This window comes from Manis javanica, chromosome 4, assembly GCF_040802235.1.
Source record: "Manis javanica isolate MJ-LG chromosome 4, MJ_LKY, whole genome shotgun sequence".
NCBI classification, from domain to species: Eukaryota; Metazoa; Chordata; class Mammalia; order Pholidota; family Manidae; genus Manis; species Manis javanica.
This window is the reverse complement of record NC_133159.1, coordinates 32,966,769-32,989,801: the sequence shown is the minus strand read 5'-3', so window position 1 is coordinate 32,989,801 and position 23,033 is coordinate 32,966,769. Positions and strand designations below refer to the sequence as shown.

General features: G+C 38.9%; 1 protein-coding gene across 1 annotated transcript in view; it reads right to left on the bottom strand.

Moving 5' to 3' along the window:
- CCDC30 (coiled-coil domain containing 30) overlaps positions 1–23,033 on the bottom strand; it is a 77,694-nt gene that overhangs the window by 39,049 nt on the left and 15,612 nt on the right. The window contains exons 3-6 of the mRNA XM_073233761.1: positions 16,811–17,020; positions 13,740–13,894; positions 1,200–1,362; positions 201–313 (exon numbers count right to left, since the gene is read on the bottom strand). Of these exons, the coding sequence (XP_073089862.1) occupies positions 201–313; positions 1,200–1,362; positions 13,740–13,894; positions 16,811–17,020 (641 nt within the window). The remainder of the gene's footprint in view (positions 1–200; positions 314–1,199; positions 1,363–13,739; positions 13,895–16,810; positions 17,021–23,033) is intronic.

The following is a 23,033-nucleotide window of genomic DNA, read 5'->3' as shown; positions in this document are numbered from 1 at the left end:
CCAGCAGTTCCTCCATCCAAATTCTTTCTATGGAGTTGCAGGGTGAGAAGTCAAAGCTTCTTTCTGAGTCCCCTGGGTCCCAACTGTTCTCAAATCTGAAGCATCTGTCACAATGGTACATCTTCGGGTAGCTGCCCTTGATCCCTACACTGGGAAAAAGCTACAAGTCCCTCTTCCAAAGGGAACTTGCTTTTGTTTACCTCATATAGACATGAAGTTGCTTCAAAAATTGCCCATATTCTTCACGTAGTGCTTCCTTCTCTTGCTGCAACCCGGAGAGCTGCTCTGACAACTCCTGGTTTCTCTTGAGATTCTGAAAAAACATTTTTTTAAATGAGACTATTTTGGGCCACAGGGTTGGTGTGGTAAAATTGTGACATTTCCAGAGTATCTCGCCTGGCTTTAGTGCACTTGCATATCCTCTGGGGTTGAGAGAAGTTCATCTCCATGTCAATGGGTAATTACCTAGTCAACCGAGGGTGTGTCTGAACCTGAGAGTTTAAAGGGAGGAGCTGGCTTGCTTGCTGGTTTGCTTCTTCAGGAGGAGAGAGATGGCCCTGGACTGCAGTTTGTAAGCAATAAACGGGTTTTAAACTTTATTTCTCCCTTTGACTGATTTCAGTTTTTAGAGGTATTTTGCCCCTGGATTTTCTCTCCCCGGACTTACAGTTGGAAATCTGAAAACTACATTTCCTAGACTCCCTTGACAGCAGAGTCCCAGTTTAGTTTCTGTAAATGAGAAGCACTTTTACACATCACACAATGTTTGAAAAGCATGGAAGAAAGAAAAGCCATTGTTTTCTAGCACTGGCAGGTAGATGAATGGGCAGATAGCAGATGAGACATTTGTAGGGGCTTCAGGAAGCATTCCTGTAAAACCCTCACTTTGGTACTGCTGGAGATAGTTTCTCTATGTTTTTTGAACTTCTGAATTTATTGAAGGCCAACAGCAGTTCTTTCTGACTCTTTACTAACCTCCAGCTCTCCCTTCCAACAGTTTTGCAAGCATGTTATTCCCTGTGTTAAATCCTTCCTTCATTATAATACCTAGAGTAGATTCTGCTTTCCTGACTGAACTCCGACTAAACTAGGCTTAATAGGTAAAATGCTAGGCCCTCAATAATTTTTAGCTATTATTAGCGATTATTCAGGTCGGTCAGTATATGAAAACTCAGAAGCATGTTTATTTACTTTCTTACCTCATCAGATTTTCTTTTTTCATTTTCCAGTTGTTTAAGTTGGGCCTCTTGTTGCTGAATTCTGGATTGTTGCTGAGAACTGGTCATTTCCAGTTGATTCCCTTTATCTTGTAAGATTTTCACTTGCTTTTGTAGCTCATTTATATTCTGATTCAGGAGTTTCCTGTGGGCAATTGATGTACATTAAATTACACTGTGAATTATAAAGCTTTTAAAGATAACATTGTTACCATCACAAGGGATGTTTTTGGTCCAATGAGATGAGGCATAAGTTCATACATAAAGGGATCAACACAAGGAACATCCTTTGTGACAAAACTTTTCCTAGTTCTCTTACTCCTACAAAGAAATAGCTTTCTGATTTCATATAGGAAACTAGCACAGAGAGGTCTGATTGATTTGCCTAAGGCTGCACAGCTAGGACAAGATGGAGGAAGGGCTCTAATCCAAAACCCAATATTCTTATTACTCATCCTTACTACTTCTACAAGTTGAGGCCCTTGATCTTCTTGATTCAATATAGGGTTGTTAATTACAGACACTATTAATACTAATGCATGTGTGTTAACACTATAGTAGCTGAATCATGAATGAGCCTGTGTTTGATGACGAAATTCACCCTTTTCCAAAAGAGCCATGTGGGTATAATTGCAATATTTCCAGACTCTCTTTTGGTTTTAGTGCATCTGAATATCAATAGTTATTTCCAAGGGGTGGAGAGAAGTAGTCCATCTCCATATCAATAGGTAATTACAAGGGCAAGCTAGGGCTTATCTGGACCAGAGAGGTTGGGTGGAGCTCTCTTCTGCTGCAGCCTGGTCTAGAGAAAGAGAGGATGACTGCTTGTAAGAAATAAATGGGTTTCTTAAACTTTATTTCTCCCTTTGACTGATTTTGGTTTCAAAGGCATTTTGCTCTGGGATTTCCCCTGGAGTTACAACTAACAGTAGTTGTCAGGACCTCTGAACCTGAAATCTGTCTTCATGAGTGTGACCCTTGGGCGGGCTGCCTCTAGGGATGGTGGGGAGGCCCCAGTGGCTGCAGCAGTAGAGGGTACAGCTTTACTCGGGAACCCCCTATATGTGCAGCTTCCAATTGGGGAGGTCCTAGTGGAGAACTGGTCTAGGGTAAAGCACTTCCTAGAGGGGTGGGGCCTTCCCCAGAACTGGGGAAGGGTGGAGACTGCGGAAGCTGCAGAATTAGTCCTCCGTCAGAAGACAGCTTAGAGGCCCTGAATGGCCGTGTAGAAGCTGGCATTGTAGGATCTCTTTTTGTCAAGACAGTGGAAAGTGCTACTGAGGAGAGAGGATTACTGAAGAGAGAGAAAGGGTTATTGAGGAGGGAAAGACTTCAGTAGGAGAGAAACACACTTCAGCATCGCTTGGAGGAGCTGGGTGATGACCTATGGGATGCCCTTAAGGAACAGAGACAGTTATTGAGGGGACAGGTCGCACTCCTGGAAAATTCTTTAGCAGCAACGAGGGGGGAGGCAGCAGGAAAGTCTGCATTGCAGAAGGTCATGGGGGAGGGAGAGGAATGAGTGGTGCCTTCAGCTCTGGAGATGGTGGAGGAGGTGTCGGGAGAGGACAGGGGGGTGGGGTCGAGGGCCAATCTGTTGCTGAGATCACCATCTGAGGCACCAACCACTCCTGTATTAAAGGCTTGCCTGGTTGTAATTAAGAAAGTGAAAACACAACAACCATGGGCTCCTGAGGGGGAGGAGCCACCCCCTCCCCAGGTTGTGGAGCACTCTGTGCTCTGCCCCTACACCCAGGATGAACGGGTGGGCATGAGCATCCAATGTTGGCAGAAGCCACTGGAACCTCTGCCTACATGGTTTTTGCATCTCTGGGATATGGGGGTGGAAAACATTGTTATGTGGGGTTCTGAAATGAGTAGACTGGCTTCTCTGACAACTTATCCTTTTCTCTTTGCAGTGGTTGCAAAGTGCCCATCAGTCTTCAGGGAATTGGGTGCTTCTGGATTGGCTGACAGCAGCCATCAGGGCAGTTTGGCCTAATCAGGGTGATTTACCATACTTACCCACCAGCAGGAAAACATGCAGAGCTCCAAACAGGTGTTGTGGGAATTGGGCATGAAAAATATCATCTATAATATGGACCCCCAGGGCCCTGATGAGGAGTTGTTCACTGCAGGAATGAGAAGTCAGGTGCTCCATACAGCTTCATCTCTCTTTGGGTCCCTAGTGACTATTCTTGCCCTCTACAGAGGGCAACCCATAAGTGAGACTACTCGTACTTTAGCAGATCTGGGAGAGACTGAAACAATAAGAGCCCGGAAGGAAGTACAGGCTACGACTGAAAGGAGAGGTGCAAAGGGCCCCGTGAAGGTCTCAAGGACCCTGATGTGGGTTGATTTGGTAAAAGCCAGGGTAGTGAAAGAAAAACTTGATGGGCAGCCCCATACAATATTGTTAGAACTGTGGCACCACTTAAAGCCAGAGTAGCAGTTCCAGCCACTGAGGTCCAGGACATGGAAGCCCCATGTCTGGCCTGTGTCCCTGCAAGACTTCCTGGGGGATGGTACTCAGGCCCCACCTGGGTCCTCACCCCCGCAGGATGACGATTGGGCATTGTGGCTCAACTGAGGGGAGGGTCGAGGTCCCCACCTTGGGGAACATGGTACAGACCAGAGGCCACATGTAGAATTAGCAATTCATTTGTCCCATTACTGTACAACATGTCCTGGGCACTGGTGGACAAAGGAGCTGCATGTTCTCTGACTTATGGCAACTCTGAGTGTTTTCCTGGACCCCTGCTGTGATAGATGGCTATGGGGGTAAGGCAATTAGAGTGAAGAAAGCCCAATCCCATTGGGGATAGAGTGTTTACCCCCAAAGGAGTATACTGTGTACATTTCTCCCACCCCTGAATATATTTTGGGGGTGGATATCCTGCAAGGCCTGTGGTTACAGACTGGGGGTATGTGTGGTAAAGGCAGTATTGAGGGGACATGCTAAGCACCCATCTATAGCTCTGCCTGTACCTTGGTGAGTGACAAATACTAAGCAGTATAAATTGCCTGGTGGGCATAAGGAAATTGGAGAAGCTCTCCAGGAGTTGGAGAAGGTGGGCATCATAAAGCTTAGTCATAGCCCTTTTAATTCCCCAGTGTGGCTAGTGAGAAAGCCAGACGGCTCCTGGCGTATGACTGTGGACTATAGGGAATTGAATAAAGTCACACCCCCTTTGCATGCTGCTGTCCCCTCAATAGCAGCCCTTATGGACACACTAAGTCATGAACTGAGGACATATCATTATGTTGTGGACCTTGCTAATGCTTTCTTCTCTATTGACACAGCACAGGCAAGTCAGGAACAGTTTGCTTTCACATGGGAAGGATGGCAGTGGACATTCACTATCCTTCCACAGGGATACCTCCACAGTCCCACCATTGTAGCCCAGGACTTGGCCACATGGAAGAAACCACAAATGGTGCAGCTGTATCACCACATTGATGATATTATGCTCATGTCTGATTCTCTTTCAGATTTAGAAGGGACAGTTCTCAGACTGCTGCAACATCTACAGGAGAAAAGATGGGCTGTGAATAGCACCAAGGTTCAGGGACCTGGTTTGTCTGTGAAATTCTTGGGGGTTGTCTGGTCAAGTAAAACTAAAGTTATTCCTGAAGCAGTCATCGACAAGGTACTGGATTTCCCTACCCCTACCACTGTGGCAGTATTACAAGAGTTTTTGGGCCTTTTGGGCTACTGGAGAGTATTTATCCCACATTGGCACAAATTCTGAAGCCCTTATACTGGTTGGTACAAAAGGGCATCAGGTGGGACTGGGATGAGACATGTGCAGCTGCTTTTACTGCTGCTAAGTGAGCAGTCAAGGCCATAGAGGCCTTGAGTGTAATGGGCTCATCAAGACACTGTGAGCTAGAAGTTCATGTAACCGAAGATGGTTATGGATAGGGTCTTTGACAGTGGTTTGAATGGACATGCCAACCTATTGGATTCTGGTCACAACTATGGAAAGGAGCAGACGTCTGGTACACCTTGATAGAGAAGCAACTGGCTGCTGTGTACCATGCCTTGCTGGCTATGGAGCCCATCACCAGAACAGCTCTGATGAAGGTAAAAACAACCTATCCCATTGCAGGATGGGTGTTAGACTGGATCCAAAGGCCAAGGAGTGGTGTGGCATAGATGCCTAGTAGTAGCACCCTCTCTACTAGCTCCTTAAGTGGAGAACTCCAGTGTTTATTGGGGCCCATGTCATAAGCAGGAAGAACTTGCTTATGAGCCATTGGTAGCTGAGACTCCTTATTAGGAGGAAAAAGTCTCTATACCTGGAGATGCTTGGTACACAGACGGCTCCAGTCATGGGCAGCCCCCAAAGTGGAGGGCTGTAGCTTTCCATCCTAAGACTGAGACAATATAGATGGAGGATGGAGAAGGGAAGGGCAGCCAATGGGCTGAGTTGTGGGAAGTACAGCTCATGATCACCCAGAAGCTCTCCCCTATAGTTGTCTGCACTGACAGCTAGGTCATCTACTGGGGTTTGACCCTGTGGCTACCAATATGATACCATACCAATTAGATGGCTGGTCACCGGCCCTCTTGGGGGCAAGAGTTGTGGCAAGACCTATGGGCCTCTGGTCAGACTAAGACTGTTACTGTATATCATGTGACTGGCCATTTGCCTTTGGCATCCCCAGGGAATGATGAAGCAGACACAATGGCCCAGGTGTGTTGGCTAGAAGGAAAGCCTGCCTCTGATGTAGCCCAATGGTTATGTCAGTGCTTGCTGCACACAGGGCAAAAGACAATGTGGGCTGTAGTCCGTTGGTGGGGCTTGCCGTTGACCTTTGAAGAAGTCAGCAAAGCCTCGAAGGAGTGCCTTGTGTGCTCTAAGAGAGACTTATACCAAGTCCCACAGCAACATGGGACTATAGTAAAGGAGCCTATACCCCTTTTCAGGTGGCAGATAGACTACATTGGCCCCCTGCCCATATCAGAAGGATATTGGTATGCCATGACTTGTGTGGACATAGCCACTGGCCTGTTGGTTGCTTTTCCTGCACATTGTGCAGATCAGCAAACCACCAAAAGGGCCTACAGCGTCTCTCTGAAGCCTATGGCCAGCTGTAGGTGATTGAGAACGATCAATGCACCCACTTTACTGGACATGTGTTACAAGAATGGGTGCAGCAATTAGGAATAAAGTGGAAGTTTCATGTACCATATAACCCTACTGGGGCAGGCATGACAGAGAGGTACAATGGTTTGGTGAAATCTGGACTGACATCTGACACCAACAGTCTACAGGGCTGGTCAGTTCGCTTATGAACAGTGCTACAGCATTTGAATGAGAAGCCTTAAAAAGGAGCCTTGAGACCTGTGGACATGCTAACACACATTGCTGCCTCTCCTATGCAACTGTATATGTAAACCTAAGAGGAATTATGGAAGCCAGGATACGGCCAGTAGAGCAACATCCTGCTGCCAGCCCCAACTGCATTAAACCCTAGAGACTCTGTTGAGTGGATGTGGCCCTGGACATTTCGACAAACAGACTAGCAATGTCTGGCCCTTCTGGCACCTTGGGAAAAAGGCCTGGAAGCTGGCCTTGTGTGTATTCCTGGAGTAACAGCAGAGTGGCCCCCAAAGATGGTGGTACTGTAACCCAACTGTCCGGGTTGTAAGAGCATCTTATGGGGAAGTTTTGTTTTATCTTTATGGCCAGTGCATGTACCTCCCACGGCCCTATATATTGATCCATCTGTAACTCCCACAGGGAGAGGGGTGAAAGTCTGGACGAGATCCCATTCCTGCCACAGTCCTATCACAGGACCATTCTCTTGCATGTATCCTACCTGATGGACAAGATTTGTCTATGCTGGTGTCATTAAAATATGTATCTTATTGCCCTTAAGCTTATTTTCTTCTACAGTCCCTGTGACCGGGATGTGCCCCCTGGCTGCAGCTGCCGTGTGATGATTGCTCTAACCCGTTTAGCTACTGACAAACAAAACTAAGAATTGCCCAAATCACACATCATCATAGTCTCATTAAAATAAAATTGCCCCCAAGACATGCACACCAAGAATGGATTATAAGTAGAGCTGTCAATCAAATAACCTCACCCTGTCAATCAAAAAGGCACCTCCCAGCTAGGACAGGATAAACAGACCCTCCCCTAAAAGTTTGGTGCCTTTGTCCACCTTGACTCTGGCCCAGTCCTCCCTTGGAGTGTATTCAAATAAAATTTTCCCTGTACTTCACTATTGTGTCTCCGCTTTTCAATTCTTTGTTTCAGTGGGTATAACTCCAGGGGGGGAAATCCGGGGCAAATTACCTTCAAAACTGAAATCAGTCAAAAGGAGAAATAAAGTGGGAAAAACCCATTTATTTGTTACAAGCAGTTATTCTGCATCTCTCTACCATCTTCAGAAAAAGAGAGCTCCACCCAACCTCTCTGGTCTAGATAAGCACTGGCTTGCCCTTCTAATTACCTACTGATACGGAAATGGACTACTACTCTACATGCCTTGGAAACACCTGCTGATATGGCGATGCTGTAAGGCCAGGAGGGAGATTCTGGAAATATTACAACTTTACCCACACTGGGGGAGAACAATTTCAACCTGTAACAATACCAGACAAATAAGTTTGCTTTCTCTAACTTCAATTTTCTGAGAAACCAATGGATTACTGGGAAATATTTATATGTGAGACATTGGGTTCATACCTCTCTACCTTTAGCACTGTTAGTTCTTCTCACGTTTCTGGATGTAAGTGTAGGCTCTCCAAGGGTTGTAGAGGAAGAATTTTCCTCTTCCCTTCGAGGTTCTTCTAGCTGGTTTAGAATCACATTGATAAGAGACAGATTAACAGGAGAAAAAAACAAAGTTTAATTACATCTATCGGGAATCCATAGACATAGATTCCCAAGTCAGTCAGGGACAACTTCAGGGTCATCCTGAACTAAGGAGGAGGTTGGGGGCCTAGGACTTCAACGGAAAAAGGGAAGCAGTTCACAGAAATATGAAAGAGTAAATGTTGGTAAACAAATTATTGTTGGGCCACACGGAAACAATGGGACCCAGAGAGGAATTTTAACCGACTTTGCCACATCTCTCCCTGTTTACCACTCCTAGGTCATATTATAATGTAGTTATCTATGGCTATAACTCTCCTCCTGGAGCCGGTCCTCTATCTAAGTTCTTTCTGTGCATTTGAGGGTGGGAGAGGCGAGGATTTCCCTCTAAGTCTTTTGGGCCTTGATCATCTTCAGCTTGCATGTCACAGTGGTACATCTTGGGGCAGTCTGCCCTTGGCTCTACGGAAATTAGTACTGAAAAGGAGGAAGTCAAAATTTTAAAAGCAACTCATGAATGTCAGAAATTAACTCCTATATCATATATATAGAGTTTGAACAATAAAAGACAAACTAGTTCTGCCAGTGAATAAAAGTAAGACATCAGTAGACTTGTAAGACTCCCTCTCCCCAAAAGCTTTACTCTCTCTTTCAATCCGTCCTTCACATTGTAACCAGATGGCTCCTGCTAAATCACAGTCTAATTATACTGCTCTGCTTAAAATGCTCAGTGGTTCCCCACTCTTGAGAATTCTTCAATATGGCTTGCAAGCTAGTTTGCCTTTCTAGTTTCATTTTCTTGCCACTCCCTATACCTACAAACACTTTGTTCCAGACAAAATGAAAAATTTTCACTACCTGAAACAAGTCATCCTCTACCCGGTGAATTATCATATTAGGGACCACTAAAATTTTTAAGGCCTCAGTGTTGAAGGTTTCATTAACTCTGGGAGTCTCAAAATGGCCACCTATGAAAACAGAAACTTTCTAACTCTATAATACCATCTGTTCGTTAAGTCAAAAACTAAACCTGCTAGGATCTGGATTCTTGCTAAAAGACAGGCATGAATATTTACCCTTCCCCTTAATTCTCTTCTGCTCAGGATGTACATTGATCCCTTCCCTATTCTTTTCTTTGCCTTGCATATCTTATGTAAATGAATGTACCCCGTTGAACTTCAGTCTTTCTTGATTGTCTCCTGGAGGGTATAAAACCTGCATATGACTATAGCCTTCTGAACATTTCTTCTGCCAGTAGAAGTTATGTCTTCTGGCTTTAAGTCCTAAGTTTGGTTCAAATAAAACTCTGTATTTCAAGGAGTTTTAAATGACCTTTTCATTGACAACACTTATTCCTCCACTGCTATCTCAATCTTTTCCCTATCCTCATTTCCCAAGCATTCCTTTGTCCAATATTCTCTACTTAGCTTTCCCAGACCAACTACTTCACTCTCAGTATAAGTAACTTTCTTTGAGGAAGGCTTCCTTGAGCTCCCTAGGCCAGATTAGTGCCCCTGCTGTGCCCTACCACAGTATCCTAAACCTTCTATAACACCTATCATATATGCTTCATTGCACTTGCAAAACCTTTGTACAAATATTCATTACAGCAGTCTTTAAAATGGCAAAAATGTTTAAAAAGCATTTTACATAAATTATGATATATCTATGTAACAGAATACAATTTTTTACAATAATATTATGAAACTATTAATCAATAACAGAAGGCTGGAAAGTAAAAATATTTGGAGATTAAATAAACATACTTCTAAAAAATACATGTGTCAAAGAAGTCCCGAGAAATTTAAAAAAATATTTTGAGCTACACATATGAAATGAAAACATTACTTACAAAATTTGTGAGCTGCAGTAAAAAGCAGTACTTTGAGGGAAACTTATAGCATTAAATGCAAATATTATAAAAGAAGGAAGATCAAAAATCAATAATCTAAGCTTCAACCCAAAACACTAGAGAAAGGAGACCAATATAAGCCCAAATAAAGCAGAAGAAAAGCAATAATAAAAATTAGAGCAGATGTTAATGAAATTGTAAACAGGAATGAATTATAAAAAGAGAAAAAAAACAATGAAAACAAAGCTAATTCTTTAGGAAAAAAATCAATAAAATTGATAACCTTCTAGACAGGCTAACCAAGAAACAGAGAAGACACAAATTACTAATGTCAGAAATGATGAGGAATCATCATTGCTGATCCTATGGACATTAAAAGGACAATAAAGGAATACTATGAACAACTCTATGCCTACAAATTTGATAACTAAGATGAGATGGACTAATTCTTTGAAAGACACAATCTACCAAAATTTATACAAGGACAGATCATCTGAATAGGCCTAGATCTATTAAAGAAATTTAATTCATATTTAAGAACCTTCTACAAAATAAAGCACTAAACCCAGAACAGTTGTACTGATGAATTCTACCAGACCTTTCAAAAAGAAATAATACCAATCCTTTCTAATCTCTTCCAGAAAAATTGAAGAAGAGGGAACACTTCCTAACTAATTCTATGAGACCAGTATTACCTTAATAACAAAAACAGATAAAGATATTGCAAGAAAGAAAAACTGTAGACTGATGATACCTCCCATGAACATGTGCAAAGTCCTTAACGTAGCTTGTTAGGTTTAACATGACTCAGGCCTACTTACCTTTATAGCCTCATCTTCTTGCCACTTCTCTTAACCCCAAACATTTTGTTCTAGCCAAAATGAACATTTTTCACTTTACTGAGGAAGAAGATGATGATAACACAACATATTTTGCAATAATAACACCTATTTAGTAGTGGCTTTGTAATGTATCAGCTAGGAATTCCTTCCATGTATGTTTCTGGTACGAGTGGGCTCTAAGAGATGTACTTTACTTGTACAAGATTTGGAGAGCAGAGTAAAGCATTTTGTTTTTTTATACTCGGTAAGTCAGCGCAGGCACTTCTGTCGCTCATACATGTTGCCATGTCTCTGTTGCTCACCTTGGCATGAGGCAACAGCCAGGCCTGCAACGGCTTCACCTTCCCTTGGATCTTCCTTCACTTTCTCTGTCTTCTGGGCTGGGGGTCTGTTTGGCTCCTTGATGAGGGAGACCAGCTTCTTTTGCAAGCCACCTTCTTTACCAAATTAGAGGGAGTGAGAAATTGACACGCTTTCCAGTCCATCCTTGCGCTCATGGGCTATCGTGCTCATAGTTGTGTGTGCTCCACACAGTTGGGATCCAGCTTGTCATGTGCTCTCTCACTTTATATACATCTTCACTTCCTGACTTCAGGTCTTGCAGACTTTAATCTCTGGCATACGATGCAAAGATGACAGCTGACAGCCTTACAGACTGTGTAACCCACAAGTACATAAGACTAAATCCATAAGACTACTATTTCTTATTAGCTATATATTTCTCCTGCTGTTTACTTCTCTGGCTGAACCCTGACTGATACAAGTGCTTACTATGTGCCAGACACTGATAAAAAGTCAATTGCTTATAACTCATTCAGTCTACATAATGATCTTATGAAGCATGTATGAACAGGCACTGAAAGTGTAAGAAATTAGTTTAAGATTATGCAGCTGCTAAGTGGCTAATCAGATCCCCATGTTATATTATTAGGTGAAAGATGAAAATTTCAAAGCATTATATTTTAAATGTTAAATTTTGTTAACAAAATAAGAATAAAAAGCCTGTGTATATGCATAGAAACCCTCCCTCCAAGAAATACATAGTGCCCACATAAAGGGGTTATTGCTAAAGGATAGAATTCTGAAAAACTTATGCTTTTTATTTTAAATAGGTATTTAATATTTGAAATTTCATAATGAGTAGTTATAATTACATTGTATTTGCTATAATTTATCCTGAAGAAATAATCCAGGATGTGCACAAAAATACAAGGATATATATTATCTTGTTGTTTGCTATAGCCAGAAACTGAGAAAAATGTAAATGTCCACCAATAAAGGATTGAAAATGTTTTACTATATGATTAAAATATCTAGAAGATCTAATGGAAAGTAAACAAATCATAGTATTTCAAGTGAAAAAAGTAGGTTATAATCTAAACATCAAAACTGGGTGGCTTTCTTACAGGTTATGAAACAATGTGTACTATATAGTCCTCCTTTTGTGGAAAAGGATTTCCCTATTTCATTTTTATATACCTAGCTTAAGTATTACTTTTACATATTCTGTCTCAGTCAATCTTCACAGAAGATGTATACAACTGGTATTACTAGTTCCATTTTAAGGATAAGAATCCAAGTTTCAGGAAGGTTAAATAGCCGTTGCCTCATTCAGTTCTTGGATTACATCTTTTGTTTCTTTAAAAACTTCACACAGTTGTTTTACAACCTATTCTTTATAATTCCAGTTGCCGAAGTTTTGGGGGGATGGTTATAAATTTGGTGTTCGTTGTTTCTGCTGACTTTCATACATAGTGGTCAGTTTCCTTGTGTTATTTGGAGATTTTTTATTTGAAGTTCATATTTGATTAAACTTAATATATAGGAATCCTTAATATCTATTAAATTGGGGTTGCTGTACTCCAGAAATAATGTTGATTTTCTTAGGAAGACAGGAAGCTTCCTCCTGAGAAATAGCTCCTTAAGAGCTATTTAGCTACTTCTCCTTTTTAATTCTTCAAGATTCCCAGATTAATACTAGAGTCTCAAATTTACCTATGCTGCCTTGTGGCAAACTTTGTGAGCTTCTTGTCTCACACCTGGGCTGATAATTGTTATCTGCCCCTTGACTTAGAAATTTGTTCACCACTCATCATTTTTGTTTTTGCTCCTTCTATGTATTCCCTTAGGGCTTTCTCTTTTTTTTTTTGTGAGCAATGTTTTAAAAGGTATACAGATTGGAGTTTATTCAGGATCTAGCTGTTTTATATCAGGGGCATAGTTTGCCATCCTGCTAGAAGTAGCAGTGAGACAAGTATTTTTCTACTGTACCTCACTGACCGAATTCATTATTCATCCATCCATTCATTCATTCATTCACTAAATATTTACTGAGTACCTATGGAGTACCAGGCCCTATGCTAGAGCTTTTAGCTAGAGCTGAAAGTAAGGTTCTGAGTTTCATAACATATGTGAAGGTCTATATATCTTTTCAGTGGCTAAAACCATATTTTCCTCAAAATATGTATGAATCACTGAGTACAATAGAAGCATCTATTACTGAAATTCAGGGCATCCAAGAAGATCATTCAAGTAAGAATCCTAATAATAATCACAGTAAATTCAGAAAAATATATGAAAACTCCTATCAGGTGGTAGCTTAGCAATGATTAAGAAGCCTGTAAAGTATATGGAATTTATTTGAAGAAAATCAGTTGATAAACACAAAACATCAACTTCATTGTCCACGTTTTTGTGCCAATCATGTTAGAATCAGAAAAGCAATAACCCAGAGTGTCACATTTTGTTGGCAACCCAGTCGTTCAAGAAAATGTACTGGTGCACCAAGTATGTCCCAGAGCAACAAGAAATAATCCCTGCACTTAAGAATCCCACACTCTAAAATGAAAGGCAAACTGGGAAATAAACTTAGAACACAGTGTGGTAAGTGCTATAGTATAAGAAGCTGTGTTACTGAGTTGACTCCGTGGTGCACTGGCACTGCTGGGAAACTCAATCATGTTAGTGCATGGGAAACTAACACCCTTGCTCTTACCTCTTCTGCTGTTCTTCCTGATATTGTTGCTTTATTTTAGCTTCATTTTCTATTCCTTCTTTTATCTTTTCCTCTAATTGCTTCTTCCCCAAAATACAAGTGTCTGTGAGACAGACTGTATGAGCTTGTTCTAATTTCTGCTGCAGATCCAAAATCTTGAATGAAAAAAGTTTACAAATAAAACCTTAAGGAGAGTGTGACCTTTCATCCAATTAGGGAAATACCATATAAATAGCAAACATAATGCTAACAAACAAATCTGACCTAAAGTAAAGAGTGTGGCTAGATTTAATTTTAAAATAAGTTACTTAGGTTTTGCAACACAATACATTCACATAGTTTAATGTATGTTTGTGTAAATGAAGCTATATAGTGAAAAGTCTCCTTCCCATTTCTATCCTGTCTTCTCCAAGTTTTTTTCCACCGAATAGGTAATCACTGGTACTAGTTTCTTGTGTACCCTTCCAGAGATTTATTTATGCACATACAAACAAATATTATATAGTTCTCCCCCATATATCCATTTTTTATACAAATGATGGCATATACATACTTATACTCCTTGTTTTTTTAAAAAACAATGTATTTGGTGATTTTTCCATATTATATGTACATATAGAATTGTCTTTTTTATAGCTGCATACCATTCCACCATAAGAATATACCATAATTTATTTAACTAGACCCTACTGATGGCATTCAGGTTGATTCCAATCTTCAGCAATTACAAACACTACTATTACAATTTCTGTAGAATCAATTATGAGGTTCAGATTTGTTAGGGCAGAGATTATTATTTGTCTGCTTAATAGATAATGCCAAACTATCTCCATAGATATTAGACCAACTTACATTTCAAAAAGCAATGTGTTGGACTGTCTAGTTTCTCCAGTGCGGCTAGATTCAGGAGTAAGATCGAAGTAGAAGTTTCTTACAAACCAAGCAGGATTAGCATAATGCCAGCACTAGTGATATGTTCTTTAATGCCCCAGCAGAATAAAAAGTAAGACTTATGACTTCAAAAGAGAGATATGTCATTTTATTTTAGAATTTTCCTGTTAGATTAAAAGTGCCACTAAATTTTTTGTTAAGTAAATCTTTTATATTCATTTACTTATTACTTTTTTATAAAACCTATGTCACCTAAAATTGTGACAGGTACATAGTAGGTGCTAAATAAATATTTATTGAAAGAATAATTTCTATTAGAATAGCTATTCTCCCTCTAATGCATTCCTGTCCCAAAAACGAATCTTTTACAATGGCTGGAACCACATTCTCCACAACTATTCAGTGAATGCCAGTGGATCACAGTCCTTTTTTAAGAGAAGGGCTTTCTGTATCAGCCCCAGGTTCCTGCAGAGCCCACATACCTTTAAAGAGAGTTGAAGATGCAGAATGATTCAAGGGCAATGGCAGGGGGTGGCCAATCATCGAGGCCAGCTCAAAGGAACGTTACCCTGCCTCCCTGTAGTTCTGCCTAGGGAAATGCTTACTTAAAGATACACAGTCTTAATTCCACAGAGTAGTGTATCACCCCATTAGCTTCTCTGTCAAGGACATATGCAAACATTTGAGCCCACCTCATAATATAAGAAAGAGAACATTTCTAATGCTTTTGAAATCCACTCTGTGACCCTCATTGATTATCACCCATCCTTCCCACCTGGGAAAACTCATCTTTTAAATTTTGTTAATAATTTCTTTTCTTTTTCTTTTAATAACATGTATCTCTATTTGAGATGGTTTTTATATTGCATCATTTTAACCTTTATATTAGTGGAATCATACTGTGTTTTTGGTGGCTTGGTTTTTATTCAATATTATATTGAAGTATTTTGCATATACTTTCAGTTCATTTATTTTCACTGTTGTATGCTATTGTGTAAGTATATAATTTGCTTATTCCATCTCATTTTATTCAACATTTGGACTGTTTCTAATTTTCTGCTATTTGGAACAATGTTTCTGTGAAAATGACTGTATTCCTATCTCCTGATAAATATACTCAGTGTAAGAATTTCTCTGATGTTTATGCCTAGTGGTAGAAGTGTGGGTTGTATGGTATACATACATCTTTAACTTAACTACATACCAATGCCAAATTGCTTTCCAAAGTGTTTATACTAATTTGCTTTACCAGCTGCTGTCAGTATATAAGAGTTTTTGTTGCACAAAATCCTCACCAATGTTTAGTACTGTCTAAATTAAAACTTTTTTTTTTAATTAAAACTTTTTACCAATTTTACCAATTAATTTTTTGTGGAATAATAACACACATAAAGTACACATACCTAAAGCATACTCATAGCAGTTTTACTTATATAAATATCTCCCAGACCAAGATATAGAATACTTCCAGTACTACAGAAGAGTCCCTCATGCCCCCTTCCCAGTTAATACCCCTCATAAACAACTACGAGGGTATCACCATAGCTTAATTTTGTCTATTCTCAAACATCATATAAATGAAATTACATAAAAAGAGTTCATACTTTTTTGTGCTGGTTTCTTTAGCTCAACATTAGGCTTCTGAGTTTAATTCATATCGCTGCCACTTACTGTTTAATGTTTGTTTTGTATTTATATGGTGTGAAGAAATGACTCATTTTTATGTGAGATTTGACTATCAGACAAAGCGTGCAACTGCTGCATACTACTGTCACCTGGGGTAAGTGATCTAAAATTGCAGGGGCAATATTTCAAAATGGTTCATTTTGCATCACAAATCCCTCCAGAAACAAAAATAAAAAATAACATAAACAGCCAATCCAAAGGAGAGAAGTATAAATCTTTTAAAATTTCAAAGTGTAAAACAAAAGTCATCTGGTCTCAGTTCGTTAAGTTCATGTTTTATCTTTAATGAAACTTAACTTTTTAAGTTCATGCAGTCTAAGAAACAAAATTTACTGAAATTGTAGGAGCCGGAGAAGTCGAAAGAGAGGAAATCATGGGAGAATAATGAAAAACATTGGAATTTGCACCATATCTATTTCTTAAACTCCTTAGGGAAACATGATTTCAGTAGTGGTATTCAGTACATATTATCTATTAAGTATGAAGATAATTACCTTTTCCTCTGCCTCGGCAACTTTAGATTTCTCCTGAGTCAGCTTTTCCTGTAGGTTGCTCTGCGATTTAATGTTCTGAGCCTGGTTAAGGATTTCCAGCTCCAATTCCTTGATTTTCTGCTGACAGTGCTTCCACTCTGCGGTGAGAGAAGAGCACATCTTTGCACTGTCTAATAACTTCTGCTGGGCCTGCTTGAGTTCAATTTTGATCTAGAGGTGGGGAATAAATAAGAGTGATAAAATAAGCATCAAATGATTGTGAATGTGAGCCAGAATAAGCAGCTTTCAAAGCAGTGCAGTCCCCCAGGAGCTGACTAATACCAATGGCACATGGCTGATTACCTCTCTGGAGCTGTCATGCATTAGTAAGATTTGCCCAAGTCTATTTAGCCAGATGGCAGCTGCACAAAGGAATATTTGTCAGACTATCTACACATGCATGGGCTAAACAGTTTCTATCCTTTTTTCAATGTTCTCCAAGCTTTCATTCCTACTGTGCCATGAAACTGTTTTTGCCAAGGGCACTATTGACCTCCCCACCCAAAATAAATTCAGTGGACAGTTCAGCTCTTAGTAGCACTCCCTCTCTCCCTCTCAGAAAGCTCTGCCCTCTTGGAGTTGTGGTGCCAGCTCTCCTGATTTTCACTTATCTTTTTGCTGTTCCTTTTAAATCTCTTTTGTAGACTGTTTAAATGCTACTCAACTTTGAAATATTATTGGACTATCCTAGGCCTTAAGAGTGGATCATTCTCTCCGTAGGTTTGTTCTCATGATTTGCCAGTAACTGCCAAAACGAAACTGCTTGTTTCTGCCCATATCTCCAAAATCATTTTTCTCTTACTCTTTCTGATTTCAGTAAATGATGCCACCATTCAACCTGGACTTTCTGATCATTTAATCTGAAGAAGACTCCTTACTCCTTACTTACTGTGCCACATTTATTTCCTTTTAGGATTTATCACAATTGACAATTAAACATGTATCTACCTACTTGTTATCATACTTCTTCCCCATTCTAAATTCCAAAGAGCAGAGCCCATGTGTTTTATTCATTTCTCAGTGGCTAAGGCCTATCAAAGTGCCTTAAAAATCAACTATTCATCAATTTTTCTGAACAAAAAATGAATGATACTTCAAGGAATATTAGAACCTGGTGAATATACATACCAGGCAGGGCTCACAGACAAAAATGCTGAGTTTACTTTTCCTAATGTAAAACAGAATCTCCTGGGCTCAAAGTTTTTCAACTGAATTAATAAGGATTATAACTATAATTTCCCCTATCTATGACTTCTGTATATTAAACAATCAGAGTTTATCAAGTGAATCTAAAAACTAATAATGTTCATCAGCCTCAGCTGCTTTATCTGTAATATGGGTTATAATAACTATTTCCCAAATAGGACAGTTGTGAGGCTACATTAAACATGGCAATGAAAGCATCAAGAATAGGGCCAGACACACAGGCAATACCAAACACAAGTTAACTTCTGTTCTTCAAGTCAGCTGTAGAATATATCAACTGTATTTGAAGTATAGAACTGAGGCAGATACTAATAGAATTATTTTACATTGGTTAGGTTTTCATGTCTATGAAGTAGCAAAATTGGTAATACCCCATTTTAGAGATGAAAAAAACTGACTCTAAAATATAGTTGGCATTTGATAGACTTGCTGATTCTAATCCAGTACTCCATACTATACTGCCTCTAAATTGTAAAATACCTGTATTTGTTATTTATCTAAAAAGAATACAGTGGAGTGAATCAGCAAAGCTAAAAATTGGTTCTTCGAGAAGTCTAATAAAATGGATAAACTTATAGTAAGACTGATCAAGAGAAAAACAACAAAGCTTAAGTAACTCATATCATGAGATTAGAAAGGACCAGTGCTTTATTAAAAAAATTGAAAAATGAGTTCATTAAAAAATTAAAAAATCTAGATGGAAAGGAAAATTTTCTAGGAAAATAAAATATATCAAAGTTGATACAAAACGACATAAAAAGTGTGAATTCTCATAGCTCTTAAGAAACTGAACCAGTAATTGGAAATCTTCCCAAAAGAAGACTCTAGAATCAGAAGAATTCAGAGTTGAGTTCTTGTAATTATTTAAGAAGAAATAATTGTAATTTTACACAAACTCTTTTGGAGAACAGAAAAAGGGTACATTACACACCTTATGTTAAAAGCCTAGGATAACCTTGATACCAAAATCTGACATGGACATTACAAGAAAGGAAAATGACAGGCCAGTGTCATTCATGAACTAAGATGCAAAAATTCCAAAGAAATATTAGAAAGCCAAAATCAGCACTGTAGGAAAATAATAATAATTTATGTTAAAGTTGGGTTTATCCCAGGAATGCAAATTTGGGCTAACATTAGAAAATCAGTCAATGTTATTCCCCATATTAATAAATTAAAAATTTTAAATCTTCTCAAAATGTGCAGGAAAAGAATTTTATGACATTCCGTATGAACTTATCATAAAACATTGAACAAACTAACACCATAAAAGAATTTCCTTAATGTGATCAAGAATATCTATTTAAAAAACCCTACAAAAACATACTAAATGGTGAAATTCAAGAGCTTTTCCTTTGAGACTGGGAATGAGAAAAGGATACTCACCTTCACCAATTCTATTCATTGTTGTACAAACATACCTAGTTCTACTGTACTTCGTTTTATTGCACTTCACAGATAATGCGTTTTTGTTTTACAGTTTGAAGGTTTGGGGCAACCCTGCATTGAACAAGTCTATCAGTGCCATTTTTCTAACAGCATTTGCTCACTTTGTGTCTCTGCAATACATTTTGGTAATTCTTGCAATATTTCAAATTTCCTCATGATTACCATATTTGTTATGGTGATCTGTGTATTTGTTATCATTTACCTATGGTGTTACTATTGTAATTGTTTTGAGGTGCCACAAAAAACACCCATTTAAGAGGACGAACTAAATTGATATATGTTGTGTGCATTCTGACTGCTCCAATGACTGGCTGGTCCCCTGTCTCTCTCCCTCTCCTTAGGCCTCTCTATTCCCTGAGACACAACAATATTGAAATTAGACCAATTACTATCCCTACAATGGCCTCCAAGTCTTCAAGCGAAGGGAAGAGTTGTACATCTCTCAGTTTAAATCAAAAGCTAGAAATGATTAAGCTTAGTGAGGAAGGCAATATCAAAAGCTGAGATAGGTCAAAAGCTAGGCCTCTTGCCCCAAACTGTTAACCAAGTTGTGAATTCAAAGAAATAGTTCTTGAAGGAAATTACAAGTGCTACTCCAGTGAACACATAAAAAAGTGGAAACAGCCTTATTGCTGATATGGAGAAAGTTTGAGTGGTCTGGATGTAAGATTAAACCAGCCACAACATTCCCTTAAGCCAAAGCCTAATCCAGAGCAAGGCCCTGACTCTCTTCAATTCTATGAAGGCTGAAAGAGGTGAGGAACCTGCAGAAGAAAAGCCGGAAGCCAGCAGAAGTTGGTTAAGGAGAGAGGCCATCTCCATAACATAAAAGTGCAGGGGAAGTGGTAAGTGCTGATGCAGAAGCTGCAAGTTACTCAAAAGGTTTAGCTAAGATGATAAATGAAGGTGGTTACATTAACCAACAGAATTTCACTGTAGATGAAACAGCCTTTTATTGGAGGAAGATGCCATTTAGGACTTTCATAGCTAGAGACAAAAAGCCAATGTCTGGCTTCAAAGCTTCAAAGGACAGGCTCTCTTGTTAGAGGCTAATGCAGTAGGTGACTTTAAGTTGAAGCCAGGGCTCATTCAGCATTCTAAAAATCCTTGGGCCCTTAAGAATTATGTTAAATCTACTCTATCTGTGCTCTATAAATGGAACAAAGCCTGGATGACAGCACATGTGTTTACAACATGGTTTACTGAATATCTTAAGTCCACTGTTGAGATCTACTTCTCAAAAAAAAGATTCTTTTCAAAATATTACTGATCATTGACAATGCACCTGGCTACCCATGATCTCTGATGGAGATGTTCAAACAAGATTAATGTTGTTTTCATGACTGCCAACACAAGAAATACATATTGTAAGGCTATGGCTGCCATAGCTAGTGATTCCTCTGACAGATCTGGGCAAAGTCAATTCAAAACCTTCTGGAAAGGATTTATTATTCTAGATGCCATGAAGAACATTTCATGATTCATGGGAAGAGGTCAAAATATACACACTAAGAGGAGTTTAGTTAGTCAACCCTCATGGATGACTTTGAAGGGTTCGAGACTCTAGTGGAGGCAGATATAGTGGAAATAGCATTAGAATTAGAAGAGGAGCCTGAAGATGGGACTGAATTGCAGCAGTCTCATGATAAAACTTTAATGGATGAGGATTTGCTTCATATGGATCAGCAAACACAGTGGTTTCTTGAGATGAAATCTGGTGAAGATGCTATGAAGATTGTTGAAATGACAAGAATATTAATATAAACTCAATTGATAAAGCAGTCGAAGGGTTTAGAGGTTTGACTCCAAGTTTAAAAGAAGTTCTATTCTGGGTAAAATGCTACTAAACAGTATCACATGCTACAGAGCAATCGTGCATGAAAGGAAGAGTCAATCAATGCAGCAAACTTCACTGTTGTCTTATTTTAAGAAACTGCCACAGCGCCCCCAACCTTCAGCAACCACGACCTCAATCAGTCAGAAGCCCTGAACACAGAGGCAGTACCCTCCACCAGCAAAAAGATTATGACTCACTAAAAACTCAGATAACAGCATTTTTTAGCAATAAGGCATTTTTAAATTAAGGTATGTACATTGTTTTATTAGACATAGTGCTGTTGCACACTTAACAGACTACAGTAGAGTGTAAATATAACTTTTATATGCACTGGGAAACCAAAAAATTAATTTGACTCACTTTATTGCAATGGTCTGGAACTGAACCTACAAAATCTGCATGGTTTGCCTGCACTAGCCATTGCATGGAACAAAAAAAAAAAAAAAAAATGAAAGATGTAATATTTGGAAAGGAAGAAGGAAAAATATATTTATTCTCATGAGATGTGATTGCTTGCATAGAAAATGCAAAATAATACAAACTTGAATTATAGGAAACAACTTAAAAGCATGGCAAGGTTTTTATTAGAAAAAATCAATTACATTTTATATAATGGCAATAGTTAGAAAATGAAATTTTTTACAAGTTACCATTTATGATAGTATGGAAAATATCAGCACTGAGGAATATGTTTAACAATAGATAGATGTACAGGAACTCTACAAAGAAAATTATGATATTGAGATAAATTGAAGACCTAAATATAACACATACCCATTGTTCATAAGTTAGAGGACTCAATATTATAAAGATTTAAATTATGCCCAAATTTATACATTCAGTGCAATTCCAACTAAAATCCCAAAAGCTTTTGTATGAGTATATGCATATTGTATGGGATTGCACGTGAGTATGTGCATGTAACTTGACAAATTGATGATAAAATGTATGTAGAACTTTAAATGGCCAAGAGTAGCCAAGATGTCCTAAAACAAGAGGAACAAGGTGAAAGTATTTGCTCTACCAAATATTAAGACTTATAGAAAGCTAATAATTATGACAGCATATTACTGGCACAAGAATAGACAAATAGAACAATGGAACAGAATAGAGACATCAGAAACATACTGCACATAATACCAATATTTTTATGACCCAGGTGACAATATAGTTACAACGTAGAAGAATATCTTTATGGCTTTGAGGTACACAAAGATTTCTTAACTCAGACCCCAAAATCAACAATTATAAAGATAACAACTGACTAAAATTTAAAACTTTGATTCATCAAAAGATCATACTTAGAGTGAAAATACAAGCACAGTGTAGATATCTGTAGTACATACATGATCAAGGGTTCATATACAAAGAACTCCTATAAATTAATGGAAATATTAAAAGGACAGAAGCACAAAAGTAAAGTGAACAAAATCTTGCACAAGCACTTCACAGAATAGGAACTCAAATGCCAAATACCTATATAGAAAGCTGTTCAGCCTAGTGTGTAAACAGTGAAATGCACATTAAAACTGCAAGGGGCTACCACTATGCACATATATTATATTGGCAAAAAATTTAGACTGTAGGAATACCATAAGTTGATGAAGATGTAGAGAAATAGGAACCTTCACACAATGCTGGTGGGAGTATAAAACTTTAGAAAAGATTTGAAGTAACATATAGTAGATGATG